This window comes from Anolis carolinensis, chromosome 1 (assembly GCF_035594765.1).
Source record: "Anolis carolinensis isolate JA03-04 chromosome 1, rAnoCar3.1.pri, whole genome shotgun sequence".
In the NCBI taxonomy this organism is placed as follows: domain Eukaryota; kingdom Metazoa; phylum Chordata; class Lepidosauria; order Squamata; family Dactyloidae; genus Anolis; species Anolis carolinensis.
The window spans coordinates 217157189-217178563 of NC_085841.1; the positions used below are offsets into that span (position 1 = coordinate 217157189).

The following is a 21375-nucleotide window of genomic DNA, read 5'->3' on the forward strand; positions in this document are numbered from 1 at the left end:
GAGGTTGGGGGACCTGTAGTTTTGTTGTTTTGTCCGCTGCCCTGATGCCATCACTCTTTTATATATATAGATAACATTTGTATCTTATTTCTTATGGCTTGATCTCCAGATTAATTCATGATATAGTTCTTTACCCTTGTCCATCTTTCTTCCATTTCTCTTGTTCTATTTTCATTAGTTTTTACAACATTTAGTTTCACATTCATAATTTCAAATTCCATTTGCTCCACCATATATTGATACCATTTACTTACTGTCCATTTTGATTTCTCTTTCCACCCTAATACTATTACTGCTTGTGCACCACATTACCATGTTTTGAACTGCTTTTTCTGTCAATTTGTTGTAAAACATGATGTTTTGGTGCTTAATTTGTAAAATCATAACGTAATTTGATGTTTAATAGGCTTTTCCTTAATCCCTCCTTATTATTTAACTTTTTCGCTTATCCAACGTTCTGCTGGCCCGTTTATGTTGGATAAACGAGAATCTACTGTATAAAACATCTAGGTGAGTTATCTTTCTGGAAAGCAACTATAGTAACGAAGAATAGCTTTATGGTTGATCCGAGTCTTGAGTAGAATAACTACATCCTGTATAGAAGTAAGAATCAAAGCTCTGAGTAGTACTATTTAACTGTCCCAGAGTATTAGATTTGAGTTAACTTTCCAGTACAATGCCATCCCATTTCAGAAATCTAGTGCTTGCAACTTCAAGATCAATTACAGCTGACATGTTCCCAGTCAGCTTTCCTTTTTTCAACTGGAGTGATGAACCACGTAACTCCTAACCAGCTGGCAATTGCTAAAACCAAAAAGCAGCATAGCGAAATCAATAAAAGTGGTAGCGAGATTTGAAGGAGCAGAGATATAATCTACCATGCTCACCCTTAAGGCAGCAATGAAAGTAAAGTCACCACATTTATCTTCATGACTCCTTCCCTTTAAGTATAAAAGAATAAAATTGAAGAGGGCTTTATCTGCTGAGCAGCAGCAGGATTGATTTGATCATTCCTCAGATCTTGGGACAGAGAGAGGAAAAGATAATCTTCCTCAAGACCCGGTGTAGCTATTAGTGCTTTATTGTCCCCGGCCATACATGTGTCGAAATCACCTGTCAGAACAATAATAACATCAATAGATCTATACCTCTGTTAACTCAATAACAGAGCACAACTTGTTCCAAGCTGACACTATATAAAATGTTCAGTTCCTATGGGAAAATATAGGTGTTAACTATTGAAAGAAAGGAAATCTTTCCAACCCACACTTTAATTACAGAAAAGAACATAACCCTAGCTTGCTTCTCCATACTTCAATCTTAGGACCATATTAACAAAAATGACAATGCTGTGGTGGTAGTCAAAGGATGGGATTCCTGGCTTTTCTGCCAATTTATTTCTTTTAAATCTGGGTAAAATAATTTTCTCTGAATCCATAGTGACAACAGTTCTTGTAAACAAATAATATTGCACCTCCTAAGTTGTTTTTGAAAGCATCCCCAAGGAAGCAAGTGTTCCAGTCAGCAGTATCTAAAATAATAATAATAGAGAAGCATCCATTATTCCCTACTCTTTAGAGATGAGTTATTTGTCATTGGGATGAAGCATTTAATCAAGCTGGTAAGAAAACAATCAACTTCTTTTTCACAGAGGTTCATTTCCCAGCAAGGTTTCATTAGATAGCAAAACCAGATTGCCTGCATAATCCTTCACTTTTGGGCAGTCTACAATTAGTATGAGGCGCAGAATTGCCAAACAAGGCATTATTTATCTTCACTTGTATTTGTTACTTATGTTCCATATAAAATACAATTTCTGGTTATTGTACCATATGAATTAAAACAGAAAGACGGTGCAGAGATCGCCTTGGAGACATAAAGTAGTTCTGTTCCCCAATAATTTCACCCCTACTTTAAAAGTCAGATTCAATTTTAGAGAAGATTTCAGGGGTCCTTTCTAGTCAGTTGAGTGTCTGAGAGCAAAAATTGCAGCATATTTCACCGGATCCCCCAGTGGTGCAGTGGTTTAAACCGCTGAACTTGCTGATCAAATGGTCAGCGGTTCAAATCCAGGGAGCAGAGTGAGCTCCCACTGTTAGCCCCAGCTTCTGCCAACCTAGCAGTTCAAAAACATGCAAATGTGAGTAGATCAATAGGTACCATTCTGGTGGGTAGGTAACAGCGTTCCATGCAGTCATGCCGGCCACATGGAGGTGTCTACGGACAACGCCGGCTCTTCGGCCTAGAAATGGATATGAGAACCCTCAGAGTCGGACACGGCTAGACTTAATGTCAGAGGAAAACCTTTACCTTTACTATTGTTTCTTAAAGCTCATTCTGCCTTTACCAGTGCCTTAGGAGAGGCATTTTAGTTCTTTAGATTGGGGGGGGGGACAAAAGTTGGGACAAAAAAGGGAAGATGTCATATTTGTGTTAAGAAAGGTCAGGCTAACTCACATTTTACCATCGCCTTTCAGGAAATAAGCAATTTAGATTTCCCAAGCAATTCTTGTCCTTTTAATAAAACATGCGCCAATACTCTACATCAGCTAATTAAACCCCATTTACACCGCCATATATTGCAATTTGAAACTACATTGTATGCTCAGTGTAGACGTATAAACTACAAACTACATTATATAAATCTACACTGACTATATTATGCAGGCCTCCGGTGGCCTAGGGGATAAAGCCTCGTGACTTGAAGGTTGGGTTGCTGACCTGAAAGCTGTCAGGTTCCAATCCCACCCGGGGAGAGCGTGGATGAGCTCTCTCTATCAGCTCCAGCTCCATGCGGGGACATGAGAGAAGCCCCGCACAAGGATGGTAAAACATCAAAACACCTAGGCATCCCCTGGGCAACGTCCTAGCAGACGGCCAATTCTCTCACTCCAGAAGCAACTGAAACGGAAAAAAAAACTGTTATTTGACAGTGTAGATGAAGCCTTAGTTAAGGAAATATAAGTAATTCCTCCTGTTCTGAACCCAACCCCCTGCTCCCCCCCCCACCACCACCACCATAAATAAACTTAATGCTCCAATTGTTAGCAGAATGGATCTTCTTCCTAGCCCAAGTTACTCACTAGATTTACTCATCTGCAGCTGTTTCATATTTGTGGTCACTACTTAGTCATGACTGTGACACTATTGCCATAATGGAAATTCCCTGCAATCTTCATGGAGAGAAATGTTACACCTACACTGCAGAATTAATGCAATTTGACACCGCTTTAATTACAATGGTTCAATGTTAGGGAATCATGGGAGCTGTAGTTTTACAAAGTCTTTAGCCTTCTGTGCTTTTTTTTTCATGTCAGGAGCGACTTGAGAAACTGTGAGAGAATTGGCCGTCTGCAAGGACGTTGCCCAGGGGACGCCCAGATGTTTTGATGTTTTTACCATCCTTGTGGGAGGCTTCTCTTATGTCCCCGCATGGAGCTGGAGCTGATAGAGGGAGCTCATCCGCACTCTCCCCGGGTTGGATTCGAACCTGGCAGACTTTAGGCCAGCAACCCAACCTTCAAGTTACAAGGCTTTAACCTACTATGCCACCCGGGGCTCCACCTTCTCTGCTAAAGAGTGATGATATCTCACCACACTGCTAATCCCATAATTCCATATGTTTGAACCATGGCAGTTAAAGTGGTGTCAAATTGCATCAATTCTACAATGTCAATGCACCAAAGTGTTCTATTCTGCTTGTAACCGGAGCAGTCAAGAAAAACTGGACTCACCCTGCATTGGCTTCGGTCTGTCCCCACAAGATTTGACTATTTCTGGTGTCCTGCATTTTCAATGATTTGCCGTAGTGTGGGCAAAATCAGGGAATATTCTTTCAGCTTTAGGGAGGTCAGCACAGTGGGATCAGATCCAATTCTGCTGGTAGGACATCAGTGCTACCACTCTTTCCCTTTGCTCATCAGTTGTTACCACCAAAGAGCTCTGTACGAACTCCTAGTTGTTGCACAAATATCAGCAGAGCACAAATGCACCTCTGTTGATGTCAGAACAGTGTGCCTGTGACAACCAGAAGCTCACATGGAGTTCTTTGGCTGGCTGGAAGCAGTGGTGCCGATTACATGGAGAATGAGATAATAGTTCAAGGGGTTGATGTAGTTCCAACCCAGTTGAACTGAGAGGGCACCAAGGTGTGTCTGGTCACCTCTGGGGCTAGTTAGGATCATTTCTGCTCTGGAGTGGTCGTGAATTTAGAGGCCAGTGTAGACTCACTCTTACTTAAGTATACTTAACCAAGTGCCTTATGTATACATAACTACTTACCGTATATACTCGAATATAAGCCGACCCGAATATAAGCCGAGGCACCTAATTTTACCACAAAAAAACTGGGAAAACATTGACTCCAATATAAGCTGAGAGTGGTAAATTTCAGAAATAAAAACAGATACCAATAAAATTACATTAATTGTGGCATCAGCAGGTTAAATGTTTTTGAATATTTACATAAAGCTCTAATTTAAGATAAGACTGTCCAACTCTGATTAAATCAGTATTCTCATCTTCTTCAATGTAAATGTGCTTATGTATCCTTTTAATAATAATAGAGTAAAATAATACATATAATAATAATAATAATAATAATAATAATAATAATAATAATAATAAATACAGGAAAATAATACATGTAGTAATAAATAGAGTTAATAAATATAATAATGAGAAGAACAGAGTGAAATAATAAATGTATAATAATAATAATAAAAATAGAGTAAAATAAATGTAATAGTAGCAACAATAATAGAGAAAAATAATAAATGTAATAATACCAATAATAATAGAGAAAAATAATAAATGTACCATATATTCTCGAGTATAAGCTGACCCAAATATAAGCCAACCAGGACCCTCACCTGAGTATAAGTGAGGGGGGCTTTTTCAGTCTTAAAAAAAGGGCTGAAAAACTAGGCTTATACTTGAGTATATACAGTAAGTGTTTTTAACTAAATAGCTGATGTAGAATATTGGTCAATATCTACAATTCCCTAGTTACTGAAATATACACCCAGGTTATATTTGTGTGTATTGTATTTACTTACTTACTTAGGTGATCCCTCGTAGGCTGAGGACGATGGTCTTCCAGTTGTGGGGTCTTGGGGGTGTGTCCGTAGGTGGCTGAAGAGACCAATTCTTGATCTGCATGTTCTCCCACAGTGAGGACATTGGTTTCCAGGTGGAAGGTGGTCCCGGTCAGGGTTGGCTTGACAGGCCTTCCTCTTGGCACGTTTCTCCCTTAAGCCCTCCATTCGTGCCTCTTCGAACTCGCAGCACTGCTGGTCACAGCTGACCTCCAGTTAGAGCGCTCAAGGGCCAGGGCTTCCCAGTTCTCAGTGTCTATGCCACAGTTTTTAAGGTTGGCTTTGAGCCCATCTTTAAATCTCTTTTCCTGCCCACCAACATTGCATTTCCCATTCTTGAGTTGGGAATAGAGTAACTGCTTTGGGAGACGGTGATCAGGCATTCGGACAACGTCTAGCAGAGTTGATGGCGTAGGAGCATCGCTTCAATGCTGGTGGTCTTTGCTTCTTCCAGCACGCTGACATTTGTCCGCCTGTCTTCCCAAGAGATTTGCAGGATTTTTCTGAGGCAACGCTGATGGAAACTCTCCAGGAGTTGAGTGTGACATCTGTAGACCGTCCATGTTTCGCAGGCGTAGAGCAGGGTTGGGAGGACAAGGGCTTTATAAACAAGCACCTTGGTATCTCTATGGATGTCCCGATCATCAAACACTCTCTTCTTCATTTTGAAAAATACTGCACTCACAGAGCTCAGTCGGTGTTGTATTTCAGTGTCGATGTTGACTCTTGTGGAGAGGTGGCTGCCAAGGTAGAGGAAATGGTCAACGTTTTCTAATGTGACACCATTAAGCTTTATTCCTGGCATTGCAGAGGGATTAGCTGGTGCCTGTTGGAAGAGCACTTTGGTTTTCTCGATGTTCAATGAGAGGCCGAGCTTCTCGTATGCTTCTGCAAAGGTGTTTAGAGTGGCTTGTAGGTCGTCTGAATGTGCACAGACTACATTGTCATTGGCATATTGGAGTTCTATAATAGATGTTGTGGTGACCTTGGTTTGGGCTTTCAGTCTGCTGAGATTAAATAGCTTGCCATCTGTCCGATACATGATTTCCACTCCGGTGGGAAGCTTCCCATCAACAAGGTGAAGTATCATAGTGATGGAGATGGAAAATAAGGTGGGGGCAATAACACATCCCTGCTTGACACCTGATTCCACCTTAAATGGGTCAAGTCTTCATGGGTGGCACCATGAATAGGGTTTCCTTAGGCAAGGAAAACTCAAGAGAAAGTTTTGCCACATCATTTCTCTGAAATATAACCTGCAATATTTGGTATTTTGGTGGTCTCCCATCTAAATGCTGAGCAGGGCTGACCTTACTTACTTTCCAAGATGAAACAGGATCAGGGGCTTTTAGAAAAAGTAGCTTCTCAATCAGGGGTTCTCCCCTGATATCTAGAATCCTGATGTTATGGACAGGTCAAGAAAATGTCTATTCCACAGCCAGGAAAAGGGTAGGCAAGGGGAATGGCCAGTTTTCATCATTATAGTGCAAATATTTCAGTAAATTTGGCGTACAAACAAGAAAACTTTGGTAACCCTCCATATGGTGTTTCAGGAGATGGCAGGAAAAAGTTTTTAATATCATCAAGCTGGCAAGAGACTGTTGTTAAATGTTTCTTCTGCAAAAATATTTGGTTATGTAGCTGAATTACTCTAATCAACAATGCTTTTTTTTTTCAAAAAAAGAAATTTAGTTTCCATGATTCTTTTTCTGATTGAAAGCCCATTGTCATGCTATGATTTTTATTTTGAATGAACATCCCACCTTGGTGGCCTGGGATTTGAGTGGATGAAATGTTTGGAATAGTTATGTTTGGGCACACCAAGGGAGTCTGTCAGTTTGGCATGTCATAGATGTTAGTTTGTCAATAGGAGAAGGACCAAAGAATAAGATACCTAGCTGATTTAATGGTCTACCAGTGGTTCTCAACCAGGGGTCCCCAGATGTTTTGACCTACAACTCCCAGAAATCCCAACCAGTTTACCAGCTGCTAGGATTTCCGGGAGTTGAAGGCCAAACACATTTGGGGACCCCAGGTTGAGAACCACTGGACCTGTCCCCCTCCTTCCAAAAACATGTCACAAACAAGTCTGGAATAGAAGAAAGTTATATTGCTGCTTCTGAAGTATCTTGCAAATCCACATTCCTTTGCATCAAGAAGGGAAAGAAATCTTGTAACCAGGCATCAAAAGGGTTTGCAAATAGGCAAAGCCGCATCTAATTGGAAATTGGCTTTTGTTCAGGCATGTAAGGTTTTTTAAGAATCATTTCCCCAGGATTCCATTACTGTCATCACTTTTGTCATGACAAATGGGCAATTTAATCGTGAATTGACAAATTCAGTCTGTATTAGTCACTGAGTGCTCCTGGGCATGTCGACTGCACATTTTAACAAGCAATTTAAAGCCAATATAAGGGTCAACCCCTTTTTTTGCGTTCAATGAGGCAATAAAACTCAAATAGCAGTGGCCTAATTTCGACTGGAAGGTAATATATTCCAGGATCGCATATGTTACAAGGTAGCAGGTCGTGGGAATCATACAGCAAACTCTGCTCCCCTTTTTATTAATAAACCTTCAAGAAATTATTAGCAACGTAGTAGCCAATTAAAAGCTCTGTGTTGGATAGGCCAACTGGTTTGTTGTTGTGTGCCTTCAAAATGTTTCCAATTCAAATGTTTCCAAAGGTGAACCTTTGACAGGATTTTCCGTGGCTGAGAATATGTGACTCTCTCTGTCACCCAATTAGTTTAAAAAAAATAATTTTATTGAAAATTTTACAGTAAAATAAAGAGGCGGATAAGGGAATGGGCAAGACTCGAGCAGTAGAGGGTTCAAGGGAACGGAGAGAAGAGAAAGGGAAGAGCAAGAGAGGGAAAAGGTAATAATAATAGTAATAGTAATATGATAAAAAGCAAACAAAAAACAAGAAAAAATCAGAAGAAAAAAGGGTGTGTGTTGACTTTCAATCCTCTTCATTGTGTTTTGTTGTCTATGTATCAACTTTATTTCATGATTGGAAGAACTTGGATTTTTTGTAGTCCTCAGGGTATTTATTTATTATTTATTTATTTATTTCCATCATTTCTATCCCGCCCTTCTCACCCGAAGGGACTCAGGGCGACTTACAAAACTGGCAAAATTCGATGCCAATACACAATAATACAAAAGAATAAAAACATAAGCAGTTAAATACAGATTTAAAACAATACAAAATACTTGAGCCATTCATCCACATAATAATAATAATAATAATAATAATAATAATAATAATAATAATAATAATAACAACAACTTTATTTTTATACTTCGCCTCTATCTCCCCAAAGGGGACTCAGGGTGGCTTACATGGGGCCAAGCCCGAATAAAAACAACAGCAATATAAAACACAACAATAGAAAAAAAACATGCACAATTATAAAAATTTAAACATTAGCCAATAAAAACAAATGACAAGAACTAATAAAAACATGGATTAAAACAGAGAGGTTGTAAAAGTAGACTGGGTAAGGTGCACCATATAAATATTGTAAACACGAGGTAACTGATAAAGTGCTGCAAATTCTTGGAAGTGCAAATTGGGATGGGAAGAGACCCTGTGTCTATATCAAGTTGACATAGGTAAAAAGTGCAAAAACCATTCAGGGTAGATTGGTTCATTATTCCTTTTGTTTTATATTAATATTCTCAATTTTTCTTGTTTCATGTAGTCTATCAGTAAGGTCCAGTCCATCAGCTTTTTAGGTTTATTTTGTCCTTTTGCTAGTTGTTGTGTCAATCTGTCCATACTCATTGATTCTATTATTTTTATTAGCCATTCCTTCTGAGTTGGGCTTACTTTTTTCCTCCAATGTCTTGCGTATATAATTCTGGCTACAGTTGTTAGATAGTTAAATAGGATGTCTTTGTTTCTTTCTAACTCTATGTCAATAATCCCCAATAAGAAATATTCGGGTTACATTTGCATGTTTATCTGTAAGATCTTCTGGATTATTTCATGTATTTCTCTCCAATAGTTTTTTGCCAATTTGCAGCTCCACCACATGTGGAAAAATATGCCTATTTTCTTTTTACATTTCCAGTATTTAGCATTCAAATTTTTATTGCATTTAGATATTTTGCTTGGGGTGATATACCATTGGTACATCATTTTAAACCAATTCTCTCTTAAGTCATATGAGTAAGTATATTTCAATTTAGTGTTCCATATCTTCTCCCATTCCTCCAAGCCAGTTGTGTGTCCCAGTGAGTTTTCATAGCCAAGCGGAGATTCACACCCTGGTCCCCAGAGTTATAGTCCAACACTCAAACCATTACACCAGTTTGTCTCTCACAAGAAACTGGTGCTTTTCTGCTATTTTGGATTGAGCTTTTGTGGTCAATGTCCAAAGGTCAGGGGTTGAAAGCTTTAGGCCAAAATAGGTGAATTATTTTACATTGTTAGTCTTTGTCCTAATTTAATAGAGTCAACAGAGGCCACACAACTGTTTCCGTGAACGAATATAATGCTTTATTTACTTAGAATACATTGGGGCCATTGTTAGTCTTTGTCCTAATTTAATAGTCAACAGAGGCCACACAACTGTTTCCGTGAACGAATATAATGCTTTATTTACTTAGAATACATTGGGGCAGGTAATTGTTTCCATCAATACAGATCTTAACTCTTCCACAATCTCAGTGGCTTAATAATTCTTACGATAAATTCATCATTAGGTGGCCAACCTTCTGGTGACAGGCCTCTTGGTAATAATCTAGGCTTTCCTTTAAATGGTAGTCAACTAACTTGCCAATGGGAGTGTATTCAAAGCTTGGTTGAACCTGCCAAAATCCCTTCAATCAGGGTTGTAGCCAAGGGGGGGTTAGGGGTTCAACCCCCACCCAAATTTTTCAGGTTTTTAAAAAACCTAGTTTACTCATGGATTTTAACTGATTAACCAAATCCCCATGAGTGTCCACTGAAGTTTATCTGTCTTGAGTGTCCACTGAAGTTTATCGGTGGAGCCTGATTTCTAAATTATTTTGTGTTATGAAACTACTCTTCATGATTTGCTAAAAAAAGAAGTTTCAAGCCATTTTTCTGGCTATGGTCCTGCCTTCAATAATGTGTTAAATCTAATCTAGGCTCTTCAAACTTAAAAGGATCTAAACAAAGTACAGAATCTATTTTTTGGGGGGGAAAGCTCAAGACTTTGAGCAGCTTGGAATAAAACTGACAGGAGATTCACTGTACTTCGATACAGAAGCCACCAAGCACCATTGCCCCTGTCTGAAGCGTTTGGAAATCAAACCACCTTCACATCATTAATTCATTTATAAATTATCCTATTGTTGATATCTAGCTTGCACTAATTAGAAAACATGAAATTGTAATCAAAATGTAAGAACAGCCTGTAATAATTCAAAAGCAAGAAAATATAATCGAAATAACAAAAGCATGAAATAATAGTAAAAGTTGCAATAATACGGATGGGTAAAGGTAAAGGTTTTCCCCTGACATTAAGTCCAGTCGTGACCGACTCTGGGGGTTGGTGTTCATCTCCATTACTAAGCCGAAGAGCCGGCATTGTCCATAGACACCTCCAAGTTCATGTGGCCGGCTTGACTGCATGGAGCACCGTTACCTTCCCACTGGAGTGGTACCTATTGATCTACTCACATTTGCATGTTTTCGAACTGCTAGGTTGGCAGGAGCTGGAGCTAACAGCAGCTGCTCACGCCGCTCACGGGGTTTGAACCTGGGACCTTTCGGTCCGCAAGTTCAGCAGCTCAGCACTTTAATGCACTGTGCCACCGGGATATATGGATAGAGACACAAACCAAACAATGGAAGAAACAGCAACATCTTTATAGCTGTCCTGAAGGCTAATTACAAGAGAGCCAGCTAGAGGAGATTTTCATTGAGTCCAGAAATTTTTGCCATTGTTAGGTTGTGCAGTCCCAGAATAAGGCCCATCAATAAAACAGGATAACAAAAAAAACTGTTTAAAGAATGAAATACAGCCACCAATAAGTACATAAAGTTTCTTCTTTTATCTGTTTGGATGCTGCCACTGAAACAATTGTTCAGAGCTGGAGTCCAGGCTTGCTGAAATCCAAGAACAGATGCAAGGGTATTATTCTGACTACTTAAACACACAACAAGCCAGAATCTCTCATCCAGGTTACAAAACACATGAAAGAAACATTTTCTGTGTTGGAGCACATGAGCCATGGGAGAATCCAAGAAAGAGTGAATAGGCCACATGTAACAACATATGTATAGCTTGTTCTTGCTAAGTCAGAATTCCCTCAAATCTGACCTTACCACTTTATTCAGACACAGCCAGTGTTGTAGATATTCCTGTTAAGTGATATTATTGCAGGTTACAACTTCCTCGGTCTTGTCAAACCGTATTACTCCTGCCAACACGTGTATTGATTTTTTGTTACCTTTCCAGGCTTGAATCCCAAATGACGTCTGACATTCAAACCATCCTGCAACTACTGCAGAGACAAACAGCACTCATTCCACCAGCTTACAGCGTGGTGACCGCAAATGCAGATTATAACAGGCCAGCTGTCCGGATCGTACAAAATCTTCATCCTGTAGCATCCATTAAAACAGACAGAAGCTTCAGCCCTTCACAGGTAGGCATACCAGGTATCCTAAAGGTGGAAAATCTCTTCCAGTCCAAGGGTCAATTTCAGTTTTGGAGAAGTTCTCAGGGGCCACATTCCATGTCATCCTTGAATCTGAAACAATTACAGCCTGTAATTGGCTTAGGTAAAGGTAAAGGTTTTCCCCTGACATTGTCCAGTCGTGACCGACTCTGGGGGTTGGTGCTCATCTCCATTTCTAAGCTGAAGAACCTGCATTGTCCATAGACACCTCCAAGGTCATGTGGTCGGCATGACTGCATGGAGTGCCGTTACCTTCCCGCCGGAGCAGTACCTATTGATCTACTCACGTTTGCATGTTTTCGAACTGCTAGGTTGGCAGGAGCTGGGGCTAATAGCTGGCGCTCATTCCGCTCCCGGGATTTGAACCTGGGACCTTTTGGTCCACAAGTTTAGCAGCTCAGCGCTTTAACACACTGTGCCACCAGGGGCATTTCAACAATAGAGATGGAAATACCAAGAGGGATGAAATCATGAAATGATGGTATTATACAGAAGGTGTGTGGCTATCTGGGAGATGCAGGAGGAATATATTTGACCCAATGTTCTCCCCTAAAATATACAAATGCTTTCCTGTGGTTTGTTAAGCTACATCCTTTTGTGGACAAGAGTATAATTTCTCAGATGCATCTGTATAATACGAGAAGTACAATTGTTTAGGAGGAAAGCTAACCAGATGTTCCCATTATAGATTTTATTGAATGGAGTCACACTCTTTCTGAAAGATCCAATTCATAGTTTGGGGGTGCTTTGACCCAGGAGTAGTCTTGGCGAGGGCAGACCTGGCCCCAGTGGTTCATACCTTATCTACCTTAGACTATTGCAATGTGCTTCAAAACTTTTGATAAGTGTTTGGAAGCTGCAGCTAGTGCAAAATGCAACAGCCTGGCTGGCATCAAGTGTGCATTTTAGAGACAACGTAACACTGGCCTTAGAAGAAGTGCACTGGTTTCCAAGTTGCTTCCAGGATCAATTCAAAGTGCTGCAGTATCATAAATGCCTTGAAGCCAAGGTATTTCAAAGACCATTTCCTCCCATATAAGTCTGCATGAAATTTGAGATCTTCAGCAGAGGCCCTGTGGTGGCTCCTAATCCCTGGCCAGGCTAATCTTATGTGAGCATATCAGAGGGCTTTCCCTGTAGCAACATCACAATTGTGAAACTCCATGGAAAAACAAGTTAAGCTGGCTCCATCTGTTTTGAGCTGCTGGTGGACAGCTAAAGTGTTGTTGTTCTTGCATAGCCTTTCATGCTTGATACCACTCTTTCTGTTTACATTATCTTAAATACAGTAGAGTCTCACTTATCCAACACTCGCTTATCCAACATTCTGGAGTAACCAATGCATTTTTACAGTCAATGTTTTCAAGATATCGTGATATTTTGGTGCTAAATTCATAAATACAGTAATTACTACATAGCATTACTGCATATTGAACTACTGTCAAATTTGTTGTATAACATAATGTTTTGGTGCTTAATTTGTAAAATCATAACCTAATTTGATGTTTAATAGGCTTTTCCTTAATCCCTCCTTATTATCCAACATATTTGCTTATCCAACATTCTGCCGGCCCGTTTATGTTGGATAAGTGAGACTCTACTGTATATACATTTAAGGAATGTTTTTAGATTGCAGTTAGAAGTTCTTAAGCAGTATTTACATTTTTAAAAAGATTTTATTTCAGTGTTATTTTCAATATGGGTTGTTGTGCATATTCCGGGCTGTATGGCCATGTTCCAGAATCATTCTTTCCTGACGTTTCACTCACATCTATGGCAGGCATCCTCAAAGGTTGTGAGGTATATCCTCATAACCTCCGAGGATACCTGCCATAGTGTGGATGAAACGTCAGGAGACCACCTGCACCGGTTTCTGCCAGAGTCTTTGAAGTTCAATCTTGAGGTCCTGATAGCGGCTGAGTTTTTCCTGTTGTTTTTCGTCAATGCGGCTGTCACCTGGGATGGCGACATCAATGATCCAAACCTTTTTCTTTTCCACAACTGTGATGTCTGGTGTGTTGTGTTCCAGAACTTTGTCAGTCTGGATTCGGAAGTCCCACAGTATCTTTGCGTGCTCATTTTCCAATATTTTTGCAGGTTTGTGATCCCACCAGTTCTTTTCTGCTGAGAGGTGGTACTTGAGGCATAAGTTCCAATGAATCATTTGGGCCACATAGTTGTGCCTCTGTTTGTAGTCTGTCTGTGCAATTTTCTTACAGCAGCTGAGGATATGATCAATGGTTTCGTCGGTTTCCTTGCACAGTCTGCATTTTGGGTCATCAGCTGATTTTTCGATCGTGGCCTTAATTGCATTTGTTCTGATGGCTGCAAGGACCAGGCCTTCTGTCTCTTTCTCCAGTGTCCCATTTGTGAGCCATAGCCAGGTCTTCTCCTTATCAACTTTTCCTTCAATTTTGTCAAGGAACTTTCCATGCAATGTTTTGTTGTGCCAGCTGTGAGCTCTAGTTTGTAGTGCGGTTTTCTTGTACTGGTATTATTATTATTATTATTATTATTATTATTATTATTATTATTATTATTATTATTATTATTATTGTGACTGGTGCTTCAGAGGCCACATTGCCTCTGAAGCTGGAAGGAGCAAAGACTTACATATTATGCCCAGCTGCCATTGTGCTCATAACAATATGGAAGCCCCACCTCCCATGATTTCCCTTGTAATTTCGTGGTAGAAAGGCAACCTTTGAAATGATGATTTTGTTTCTTTTTCTCAGTGTTCTGAATTACTAGACATTGAAAAATCAAAACTGAAATCCAAAGAATCCCTCTCAAGCGGAGTGCATCTCAACACAGCCTCAGAAGACAACCTGACGTCATTTTTGGAACAAGAGCATGACCAGTCTTTAGAGCTACCCCCACGGCATTGTAAGACTTACCTCCACCCGATTAGGCACCCATCCTTGCCTGATTCTTCCCTAAGCACTGTAGGAATCTTGGGTCTCCATAGGCATGTTTCAGATCCTGGTCTTCCTGGGAAATAACCCTTTTGTACTCTTACATCGCCTAAAATGTAAGTGCTTTTAATGGCTGGGGCTTTTTTTCTCCTTTTTTGTTTTCTATTTAAATTCTATATACTTGACTCAGGGGCTACAAGGATATACCGTTATATGCAAAAGTACTGTATATTTTCCTAACTTTGTAGCTTGTAAGGTATAAAGTTAACCACTAACAGTGTAAATATATAAATATATATATATATATATATATAAAGAAAGAAACAGACTGTATGTTCCAAATATAAAACTGCCAGCATTCTCAAGGCACCTTATATTTTTTAATTTTTTTAAAGCACCTGCATGTTTGGAAATGATTACAGTTCTGTTGCATGGAAACTACTATTTACTGTTTTCGATGAAATCCTATTTTATTGCGGATATGCCTTCGAAAATATAGATGGGCCACGTGGAAATGACTTGTTTGGGTAACACACACATCCAGCTACTTTGCCGTTCAAGTAAACCTTTCATCCAGCTTTCCTTCTGACATTGGATTTTTTACAGCCCACACAGTCATTCTGACCAATAGTATAGAAGTTAAGTCTTCTGGGTCTGGAAATCATTCATGTAAAACTCCATTAACACCATTGATTGCTGGGAGGGGGTGGTGGGACGAGCTGGAACAACTGGGCTGTGCAATTGAAAACATCATCAATGACTTGCATCCACATTGGCTGAATCATTTGATTTTTTTTAAAAAAAATAATTCTTTATTGAAACCTCACCATAGCTTTGTGCTTCTGCCCTACAAAGGCAGTTAGCTGTCAGACACTCCGCATAATCAAATGCAATAAATATAATTTCTACATGATGACAATGACTTTGTGGGTTTTTTTCTTCAAGACAAACCATAAAATGAGTGCTGTATAATCAAAATATCTTTCTTCTAGTTAGAATAACAGAATTACAAAGGATGAGACCACAAGGGCCATCCAGTCCAACGCCTTGTCATGTTGTAGTTAGATTTCTCATCTCATCTTCAGTTCCATGCAATAGCTCCTTGGGCTTTAAGCAGTTTTTTGTCTTCAATCACTGATTGGAGATCATAACAGAAAACAATTGCAGGGTAAATGGGAAGGGTCATCTAGACCGTAGTGAGAGGTTTTCTTGCCACTGCCACATGCCTGTATGTATGTATATGTGGGTATATGTGTGTGTGTGTGTGTGTGTGTGTGTGTGTGTGTAAAAAAAAAAAACAAGTCTGGGTTGGCATAGATTTCAGAATGCCCTTAGGAGGACTCTATTGCTATTCTTATAGGAACAACCAGTCTGGGAAATGTAGCTCCTTCTATGGATAGTGCACAATGGCGTACTAACATGGGTGAAAATAAGTCACCCCAAGCTTGCAATAGAACTCTGCTTTTGGAGGTCACCATAGGGCTTCTTTTCTTAGCACACAGCCAAATATAAGCACATGAATTCACACTGAGCTAGGTTACGACTACAACCAAGTGTTATGTATGTATGCATCCAATCCATCCATCCAGTACTCTCTCTTGGCCTGGTGTACATTACTTGAGCTCAGAGCTCAATAAGGGACCAATGCCATGCATACGTATATGCCAGAACAGTGATGGCGGTGAAAACATGTCTCTTGAGTCCCAAGGGCATTCCTTCATACGAATATATTATATCCACACCAGGATGGATCACATTAATGGTATGTATTTGTTTTAAAGGTTCCCTGTTCACCAAATGAATCAAAGCTATACACTGACTGGCCCACCAAAATTCTGCCCTTCCAGGGGGGGAAAAAAAAACTTCAGAACTTTTTGTGGATATTTCTTTAGCATTCAGTTATTATTTGGCATTGATTAGAAAAATGGTAGAATGTGTGAAATACAAAGCTATACAATGGGAATGTGTGTGTGTGTGTGTATCTATATACGGTAGAGTCTCACTTATCCAAGCTAAACGGGCCGGCAGAAGCTTGGATAAGCAAATATCTTGGATAATAAGGAGGGATTAAGGAAAAGCCTATTAAACATCAAATTAGGTTATGATTTTACGAATTAAGCGCCAAAACATGATGTTATACAACAAATTTGACCAAAAAAGTAGTTCAATACGCAGTAATGTTATGTTGTAATTACTGTATTTATGAATTTAGCACCAAAATATCATGATATATTGAAAACATTGACTACAAAAATGGCTTGGATAATCCAGAAACTTGGATAATCAAGGCTTGGATAAGTGAAACTCTACTGTACATATATCTCCATACCTGTATGAATGTGTATGCATGTATAGGCATATCCTACTTTTTCGATGAGTTAGGAACTGTCAAAAAGGGGAAATGGTTAAAATGAAGAACCCAGTCTTAAAGCTGATATTCAGTCTTAAAGACCTTGGCATGCAGTGGAAAGTCATTATAAATACAAATACTGTATAAGACAGAAACATCACAAACAACTTCTATAGTATTTACTGTAAAGAAGATGGAACCAAGTTGATTGAGAGAGGGCGAAAGTAATGTATGGTTGCAGAAATGTAAACTTGGAGAAATGGACCATTCATCAAATAAACCAACAGGGTATAATTCAAATCAGTTGAAAGAGTGGGTTGTCGAAAAGCTGGGGATAAGGATCCTATATGTACAGTATATACTCATATGCACACATTTGTGTCATTAAGGGTTTGTGTGCAAACTTTTAAATACATTAGTATACTTTATTTCAAACAAAGTAAACTGGCAACCAAACTGATCTAGAACTTCAAAAATTCATACTGTGCATACTGCATATGCATATTTTGCAAATTTTATTAAAATATTATGCTTGCTTCAAAAGTTGTGTTTGATTTAAAATGTGCATCACTGAATGAAAAGAAAGGCTTTATGTCAGAAATTGCAGCTGGTTTTTACAAAATGCAAAAATGAGATTAAAAACTTGCATGGTCAATATAGTTTCATTATCACCGAACAGATAATATAACTATCTTAACTATCATATGTGATTAGGAATTGTTCTTTCCAACTTTTCTACAGATTCAAACTGAAGCTCTTTCAGATCAAAATATGTGAATTTTTAGTGAAGAGTATCTTTTAAGTTCCTCTGATAAAGCAAACTGAAAATACATTTAGAATTGTTTATTCAGTAACGGTACTTGTGCCAAAGTTTTAAAGTTCACTATGATTGAAGGAATGTATGCCATTCAAAGGTGGCACTTTGCTTAATGTTGACATGGCAGTAGGGAGGAATGTGATGGATGACTATGACAATGAATAATCACTGTAAGGTGACCGCATTTTCCTCATTATTTTTCTGTGGTTACTTGTAAATGTGCTCCAGTCTGTAAAATCGAGTTACAAGGCTTAAGAAGTGCCACAAGTGAAACCCAATGTTGTATTTCATATAGTTAATCTCAGCTTTACAGTTGGGGCACATTTATAATCACCAAAGAATTGCCTGCCAAAACAAATAGTGTGAATTCAACCCAGTACAAAATCGTTTTGGAGTTCAGTAAATGGATATTGTGTTTACAGTGTTGATATTCGGGTTATATTGAATATTATGCTCCAGAAGCTTTATACTAATATAATGTATGTATTATGTGCACCAAGACAACCACTTGCCTATCTTTCAATTTTCTGACAATATCAATTTGTTGTAGGATACATAGTAGTACTTCTAATCTTTATCCCATTATTTCAGCCTGAAACTCTTCTAAGGAAATGTTCGGGACTAATGAAATGTATATATATACACACACACACACACACACACACACACATCAAAACTTTGGCTACAATTTCCCCCTTCTTTTGCATTTTGCATACTTTCTCTTCCAGACTGGTAAGAAGCTCAGACCTTGTGTTTAAGCTTCTTACCGTATTTGTTTTTGACATTTGCCTGCAATGTACCCAATAAAGGAGTTCTTCAAGTGAAATGCAATGAACAAACATTAAAAAATATTTAAGACCAAATTAGGTTCTAAATCAGCAGGTACCCCTAAGGGCATAGAAGGGACCCCTACGGGCATAGAAGGGACCCCTAAGGGCATAGAAGGGACCCCTACGGGCATAGAAGGGACCCCTACGGGCATAGAAGGTACCCCTAAGGGCATAGAAGGTACCCTAAGGGCATAGAAGGTACCCCTAAGGGCATAGAAGGTACCACTGTGCCCGTTTCCCCCACTCTGGCAGCAAAGACCTCCCTCACAAGGTTAACTAGCTGGGCCTTCCATACGGTAGTCTTTTGGGCAGACGGTGTACTTTAGCCGTGGATCACACAAGGCCGCCAGCATATGGACCTTGCTGGTAAGAAGTGGCTCTAGGCATTTCCGTACAGCAAAGGACAACCTCCTCACCACCTCCTGGACCAGCGGTGTCAGCGGGCCAGTCAGGGAGTCCAGTGTTCGACCGGCCCCAAGCATTTCAAGGTGCCTCCTTAGCCCCAAGACAAGGGGCACCGCCTGGCTAAGAAGGGCTTTTGATTCTGAAAGGGTCTCTGTGGCATCTTTGAATGGCTTCAGGACATCTACCAGCTGGGAGATGGTGTCCCACTCTTGCTTACTTGGCACAAGCTTGCTTACAGGCGCAACTAAGGAAAGGGAGATGCCGTGTACCGCCTTCTGCTGCTCAATCATGCGTGCCAGCATCTTATAGGTTGAATTCCACCGGGTAGAGACGTCCTGGAGCAGCTTGTGCTGTGGGAGCCCTTCCAAGTTGTCTCTCTCTCAGCTCCCAGGCTGCCTTGGTGCTCCTATGGAAGTAGCCCACGATCTTTCTACAGCACTCGATCAGCAGGGCGATGTTTGCAGTGCTGGTCTGCTGCTCTTCGATGCTCTTTAAACCTTCCTTGATGTGAAGCAAGTGGGTCATGCAGGTGAAATTCGAAAACCCAGCATTTTCCACCGCTTTGATCATATTTTTACCAGCATCAGTCACCATGAACCCCCTCCTCATTTTTTCTGGCCTGCACCGCATCCACTCCATCATGTTTTCCAGATAGCTGCAGATGGTCTCAGCCTTGTGATCACGATCAACTACCTCCATAGCGAGGAGTGCCCAACGATGGGATGTATCCATATTGTAGTGTTGACCATAACAAACAAAAAACACAGAACCCTGAAAATCTTTCTTACAGGGTAAATAATATGCAATGCCTGGTGAGTTTATTTGTTCTGTTTAAAACTATTAGTTACATTATGCCGCTATGTCATATTGTAAATAACTTCATATCTTTTTTTTTTTTTAAAATAGTTTTTAATACTAACAGGCCGAAACTACACAGATTATTTAAATGGCCTAAGTAAAGGAAGAAATATTTATCAATACCAAAAGGCATGGCAGAAAATGAACTTTGCTGGGAAATCTATTCCATAAGTAGGATTGTTGTTCCTGACTTGGGAACCTTTCAAGGGCATTTCTTGGGGGAGGTTTTGCCTTTGGCCTCCTCTCAGGCTAAGTGAGTGTGACTTGCTCAAGATTCCCACTGTGTTTCCACAGCTGAGCGGGGAGTTTGAACCTGGTCTCCAGAATCATAGCCCAGTGCTCAGACCACTACATTATTATTTACACAAACATAAAAATGTGATCAAAACCCATTCCAGATAGTTTTGTGGTCTTACTTTGAACCAACTGCAATTTCTGAACTGTTTTTCAAAGCAGCTTCACTGCTCTACTGCAGAGGAAGGAGAAATACAGCCAAACATATTCATCCAGGTAAGGTGTTAACTGGAGTGTATTAAAAGTAATCTGAGCATTTTATGAGTGCTGAATCAATAACCAACACACAAACTGCAAATCAGATCATTTGAAGGCTTCACCAAGTTTTTTTTTTTGGAAGATGATGCTCTTGCTCTGATATTCCTTCTCTTTGTCCTAGGATCACACATATCCCATGTACAAAAGTGAGGGAAGCCATACCATAAGACATCCTCAATAATCAAAGCTCGTGTTTGCTGCCACTACAGAAATAAAGGGGTGGCATATACATTTCTGAATAAGCAACGAATTGAAGAGACAATTCCAGAGAGCTAGTTAAAAATTGATCAAATGTGATTTTCAATCACTGATATGATCAAACGGAGTCAGCCTTTCACCCATACCAGAAACCTGCATAGTTGTACAGCTAAAAACGATGCTTTCATTGAGTTTCTCATCATCATAAGGGCCAATTTGTCCATCCTTTTTGTAGCTGCCAAAAAACTCGTGCCACTAACAGATGTCAAGTAGAATCATGATACATCTATTTAATTTGTCCTTAGAAGACTTTCCTTGAGTCATACTAGTTACCATATATGGTTTAAGGCTGTGTATGAGACACTCTTGAAGTAACGTGTGTTCGATCTTTCATTGGAAACTGGGATGAAAGAATTGCCCCCTTCCCTCAAGATTAGACAAGCATGAAACCGTGAGGGAAATGAGGGGTTTATTTTTTTTAAAAGGATAAGGGAGTTAGACATTCCCCATCACACAATTCACCCCATTATTATTTTTATAAAAAAAACAAGACAGCATCTTTAGAGGAATCCAAAGGACAAAATTCCTCTCTAAAACAAGGCACACACATCAATATACACATCTTGTTTTAGTCCCTCAAACTACCCTATATACAGTTCAAGAAATGTTAAGTCATAAAACCAGCCCCAAAAA

The 21375-nt window shown here is 39.6% G+C and overlaps 1 protein-coding gene across 11 annotated transcripts in view; it reads left to right on the forward strand.

Moving 5' to 3' along the window:
- Positions 1–15585, forward strand: part of kcnh7 (potassium voltage-gated channel subfamily H member 7) — a 471529-nt gene extending 455944 nt beyond the window's left edge. For all 11 annotated transcript variants that reach the window (XM_062968035.1, XM_062968072.1, XM_062968118.1 and 8 more), the window contains 2 exons: positions 11535–11724; positions 14493–15585. In XM_062968035.1, the coding sequence (XP_062824105.1) occupies positions 11535–11724; positions 14493–14759 (457 nt within the window). In that variant the 3' untranslated portion in view covers positions 14760–15585. The remainder of the gene's footprint in view (positions 1–11534; positions 11725–14492) is intronic.
- The last annotated feature ends 5790 nt before the right edge of the window (positions 15586–21375 follow it).